At 37.5% G+C, this 6000-nt stretch overlaps 1 protein-coding gene and 1 non-coding gene across 2 annotated transcripts; both read left to right on the plus strand.

Moving 5' to 3' along the window:
• The first annotated feature begins 492 nt into the window (after nt 1–492).
• On the plus strand, nt 493–1508 carry hcar1-3 (hydroxycarboxylic acid receptor 1-3). The gene has a single exon (XM_067611116.1). The coding sequence runs from the start codon at nt 518–520 to the stop codon at nt 1415–1417; it is 900 nt and encodes a 299-aa protein (XP_067467217.1). The 5' UTR covers nt 493–517; the 3' UTR covers nt 1418–1508.
• Nucleotides 1509–5668: 4160 nt separating this feature from the next.
• trnai-uau (transfer RNA isoleucine (anticodon UAU)) lies at nt 5669–5762 on the plus strand. Its single transcript has 2 exons — nt 5669–5706; nt 5727–5762. It is a non-coding gene; the product is annotated as a tRNA-Ile (tRNA).
• The last annotated feature ends 238 nt before the right edge of the window (nt 5763–6000 follow it).

Genomic DNA, 6000 nt, shown 5'->3' on the forward strand with positions numbered 1-6000 from the left:
ATATCTCAAAATATATCTTGTTAACCTAACAAGATATATAGTGTTGACTGATGAGCTATGGAGGCACTGGTAGGTGGCCAGGCTAGCAGTTTCCCCTTGTTTCCAGTCTTTATACTAAGCTAAGCTAACTGGATGCTGGCTGTAGCTTCATGTTTAGTGAAGAAACATGAAAGTGGTATCGATCTTCTCATCTAACTCTTATGAAAGGGAAAGGGAGTGGGAGGGGTGTTCAGTTGGTTGCAATCTGCAACCTCACTGCCAGATGCCTCTAAATCCTACACATTGGTGCTTCAACTATTTGGGCCATGTAATATTGAGGTCTATAATACTTTTCTCTGTCCTTCTCTCCTCTTCAAGTTTCTGCTGAAAGATCTGCTGAAAAAGGAGCAAAAACTTGAGAGATCAGACTGCATTTACTGGTGAAATGGCTTCTGCTGGTATCCCCGAGGTGATGAATGAAACCACTTTCTTTCACTGCAAACCCAACCAATATGGAACATCGACTGCGCTGATTTTCATGATCATTGAGATGATAGTGGGCTTGCCAGGCAACATAGCAGCCATCTGGATTTTTTATTTCCACATGAAGTCCTGGAAACCCCACACTCTCTATCTCTTTAATCTGGTTCTAGCTGACTTCCTGCTCCTCATCAGTGTGCCTTTCCGTATCGACACTCACCTGAATGGGGACAATTGGGTGTTTGGACAGGTCTGGTGCCGCATCAACCTCTTCATGCTGTCTGTCAATCGCTCTGCTAGTATTGCATTCATGACAACTGTGGCACTGGATCGTTACTTTAAGGTGATCCACCCACATCATAGCATCAGCCGTATGACCTTAACTCAGGCAGGGAAGATTGCAGGCCTGATCTGGATTTTGGTGATTGCCCTTCGGATTCCGCTGTTGACCATCAACCTCCTGCACCAGCATGACAACCTTGCCCTGTGTCGCAGCTTTAGCTCTTACGAAGTACCTCCTTTGGTGATAAAGGTGCACTATGTGGCCTACATTGCAGAGTTCTTCCTGCCCTGGTTCATGTTGCTGTTCTGCTCGGTCCGGATTACCAGCTACCTGCGCCAACGGCAGATGAACCAGCAGAAGAGCATGTGGAGAGCCATCCTAGCAATAGGGGTGATCAGTTTGGTGTTTACCATCTGCTTCCTGCCAGCTATAGTCACAGGCCTGGGTGGGATTTACATCAAGACGTTCTACCCCGAGGACTGCACATCCTACACACGGATCACCCAGCTCTTTATGGTGTCTATCAGCTTCACCTACCTAAACAGCGCATTGGACCCTGTCATCTACTGTTTCTCCAGCTCCATGTATCGTGACGCCCTCAGGAGCTCCATGAGTCACCTGTGCTTCGTGAAGAAGAATGTCAGACCAACAAGCAGCGTTGCCAATAACTGCTGAAAGGTGACTGAATTATCTATAGCCCCCTTTCTTGTAAGGGTTTATCTCTAGACAATAGACAAGTCAGTGAGAGTCAGTGTTATCAAGATTATTTCATGGAGGAGTTTTGTTTTAGACTACTGAAAATAAATGCTTCAATAAAATACTATATACAGTATATTTCAGTGGATGCAGACAGAAAGTCACCCAGAAAAAGATGAAATCAGTCAACCCTTGTGTGTTGTCTACTAAAGATACTACTGGACTTTGGGATGGGACTTTGTATAAGTCAGTGATGCCTCTCACCCACCTACACACTCAGTCGCTTAGCCGCACTTTTCATTTACTCACTCACTCACTCACTGATATTCACTGACCAACTCCCTCACTCAGTCATGCACTCATAGTGACTGACATTCACTCAGTCACTTTCTCAGTCATTCCTTCACTACAAACTCTTATAAATACACACTTAACTTGGACAGTTACAGCTTGCATTAGAGGAATATGTTAATATTTTTATAATGTTTTATGTCTTTATTTGTGTACACTGTTCAGACAGTCTGCATTACTTGTTTAAGTATTTACTTTTTAAATGACTGAAATGCAGGTTTAATTACCTGAATGAGTTTGATGCATTGCTTTTTTTTTATTACTTTCTATTTCTGTACACCTGTTTAGCATCTTCATTTAAAATGTTAATAAAGTGAGACAGTTGTATCTTAACATTTTAAGACACAATTCAAATGGCTATGGTTATTCACTGTTGTAAATACTGTAAGTGAGTAATATCAAGTCGCAAGGTAAGGAAAAAAATACTTTAAAAGTTTAACAAAACTGATTGTACTCCTCAATGCTAGCAGTCAATTACTTAATAGTGTGTTGAGTAGCATGTTGTACATATTGCAGTTTACAGTAAAAATCTGTAATTGTACCTCTTGTGAAAAAAGTGCAAATTAACAGTAATGAATTGCAATCCTTTTGGCAGTATTTTACTGTAAAAGTAGAAAATAACAGTTGTATGCTGTATTTATAAAAACAGCAACAAACTGTTAATTTCAGCAACAGCAAGACACCACTAATTATAAAGTAAATTAATGGCAACCCTGCTGCCTGTTTTTTTTTTTGTTTTTTTTTTTTACCATTTTTTGACAGAAAAATCTTTAACAGTGTACATTACTACTCTGAAGGCAACCTAGTAGCCCAATGGAGACTTTATGATGCTGGACTCATTGACTGAAACGGAGTCGCACCATTGTGTGGCAACAACAGACAACACTAATGGTGGCACTGAACAAAAAAATCAGTTGTTTAAAACGGCATGAAAAACAAGTTTGTTCTCCCATAGTTCATCATTTTATTTTATTTTACATATTTGAGATGACTGGTTGATTAGTTTGGAGGAAGTGTGTCTTATCAAAGGCTTAGAGCACTAAATGCTATCTCACTGCTGAAATATTCAAACTATATGTATGTGGGAGTGACATTAACATGAGAAAATACAGTGAGAGCTGTATTCAGAGAGCTATTCAATATTTATCCTTAAAACTGTATAATATGGATGTGAGCACAAATAAAAGCAGCAAAATGTGAACATGAGTTGATCTGTTGGCACTGATTGTATCTATTTGTTTCCATACACAGTAAAAGATTTACTAGTGTAATTCTCACATGTATTTCTGATAATGAATGGATACAATTTTCACGATATGCTACAAAATATTTATCAAAGAGGAAAAACAAATGCATAGCTCTCACAATACAATACAATCTCATTAGCACTTCTGTCGTTTGGCTTTCAGAGTGTGGAGACCCTTCATTTTACATGTTATTAATTATGCCATATTTAATATGCACCTATGCACAGTGACATAACACAACTGTTTTCTTGCCATGTAATTGTTTTTCTATCCCATCTCTAAAGAAATGACTCCATAGAAGTTATTCTGTGAATTGTGGTTCTCATTTACAACACAAAACAAATTTGCCTCAATCTTTTCTTTACATTACAGCATCTTTCTTCAATTCTTTAGCTCAAGACAAAAGCTGCATCAGGGGCCTATAGATTCCAATCCAATCAAGGAATCACAATAATTATACACAATTAATATTGATGTTAGTATTAAAGGAATAGTTAGTGTTATTAATGACAACTTATCGTGATATGCTAATCTAAAACTGTTTTTTACACATGCAACCATGCAGGTCACTTGTAGTAATCATGCATTACTATACATTCATGCACTTACAGCTGGATCATGGATGCCTACAACAGTAAGACTACAAAAAACACATTATTTGATAAACATGTATAAAAGGGAGGAAGATATTGATTAAAGGTAAGATTTTCCATGTAAATATTTACAAAAAAGTTAATAAGTAGTCAGTTAGTTAATAAATAGATAGTTTACTATCTTCTTAGTGGATATTCTGTTCAGGTCATTGCAGATCAATATAACACCATGTACACATTAACAACACAATGTAACGTACAATGCGTCCACACAGGTACAATCTGTACAGTGAAAATGTTTGAAATGGACCACAGTGTAACACAATATGGCAGTATACCAGTAAAAATAGGTTGATAAACAAGAGACAGATAGACAATGGCTGGACATTAAGCAGCAAAGAAATGAAATGCTGAACACATAAAAACACATAAAAACAACACATGAAACACATAAACATTGTTATCATGTCCATCCCAATCTTCCTATCCCCTTTAAAATTAAGCTTACAGTGAAAAGTCTAAACAGAGAACATGAATGTGGCGTCTCAGAATGTCTGTATCAAAATTCACATTATCTGCTACCATTAGAGAACAGCTGCTGTCCTCTGTAATTGTTGGGTGTTACTAAACTATTACCAATTTGTCTAAGATTATGATGAGAGTTGTTGTTGTTATTTGGTTTAGTGCATTATCAATGTACTTTTAATTAACTTAATTGAACCTGTCCCAATATCAATAAAACTACATTAGGCTGTGCTACTTGTTGGACATTTAATTGGGCTAGATATTATATTGTGCCTAAAAACACCTTTCATCTGCTGGTTATGAGGAGGAAGGCACACCAGAAAACTATGGGTAACAGTTTGCTATATTTGCCACTCTACATTTAAACAACGGTTGAATGACCGTAAAGACATTTGTTTTGTGATTTTTTTTTATTGCGTGCAGGTAAACAAGAGGTTCAGTATTGCAACATTTGGGTATCACAGGTGCACATTATCATAAAATGATAAGTAATATGAGTTTTTCTTTCTCCATCACTTTATTTAAAGAAAGCATCACTTGCAATGTGTGTGACGATAATACAATAACAGAAAACAATTTGGCATCATAATGAAATAAAGATAACATAAAAGACATGACTTCACTTTGAGTTTGTCGATACCGTCAACAAGGTAACAGGACAAATGGTAAATAGTAATAATAAATAAATAGATAGAAAGTAACTTATCAGAAAAGGTAGGCAATAAAATCAGATTTCTTTCAAAAGTCTTGGAGCGTAATAACTGTATGAGCACATTTCTTATTGTTTATAACTTGGATAAACTCAAAATACTTTCTAGACCTCCAGAACTTGGACTTATGGATGTGAAATTTTCCCGGTAAAATTAATAAACTGACAGTCTGGTTTTTGTTTTCATAGTATAATATTACATCCTTGGCTTCCTGCTTAATTGAATGGTTGGATTGAGTGTCAGAATAATCCTCAATTTTTTCCCCCAGAATCCTGATGTGTACTGACATTCATAAAAAAGATGTTAGGTTGTCTTCTTCATTTTTACAAAAATCACATTTGTTATTGATATCCACAAATCTTAAGATGAATATAAGTAGTATGAATGTTTCCTCGTGTGTCTGTTTTGCATGACGTCATTGACCCATCCTCGTGACCTGAGCTCGACAGCCAGCTGGTAAGCAGCGCCGCTCTGTGCTCGGTTTCATTAGCAAGACGCAGGGTCCTGGAGGTCATGAAAAGTCCCAGCCGACACATTATCTGGCCATAAATTCAAATTTGGGTCCATAGTGACATCGTTTGTATTATTTTGTGTGCCCTAAATGGCGCTGCGTGTTAGAAAGTAGCTGTCATTTCAACATTATTCGTTGAGCCTACCGTTGTGTTTTCATACTTTCACCTCAAATATAAACGTTTGTGAGTAGCTTTAGTAACAGCGTCATCAAATAAATTCAGACAGACGACACAGGAACAATTGATTAGATGTTGCTTGTTTATAAACTGAACTGCGGCTGGCTTGTAGTGAGCTCCAGTGGCGCAATCGGTTAGCGCGCGGTACTTATATGACAGTACACTGTAGAGCAATGCCGAGGTTGTGAGTTCGAGCCTCACCTGGAGCAGTCTTTTGATAGCGATCTATCGCATATTTATGTGAATTAATTTCGTTTTGTTGAAAAAAGATATAAATCCTATTCACACCGGGATTCTTGTCGCATCTCTTTGTGACCATTGAAGCTCGTAACGAGAACAAGAACAGTGATACAGCTTTAAATGTAACGTAACTGGGAACCCTTACACATAAACCACGAGTCAACAGGAATATTACTGTTACATCATAGAATCATACCAAATACCATA

Source organism: Thunnus thynnus, chromosome 14, assembly GCF_963924715.1.
Source record: "Thunnus thynnus chromosome 14, fThuThy2.1, whole genome shotgun sequence".
In the NCBI taxonomy this organism is placed as follows: Eukaryota; Metazoa; Chordata; class Actinopteri; order Scombriformes; family Scombridae; genus Thunnus; species Thunnus thynnus.

Excerpts from the sequence above, each read along its gene's own strand:
- hcar1-3 (XM_067611116.1), top strand. The coding sequence starts at position 518 with ATGATCATTGAGATGATAGTGGGCTTGCCAGGCAACATAGCAGCCATC.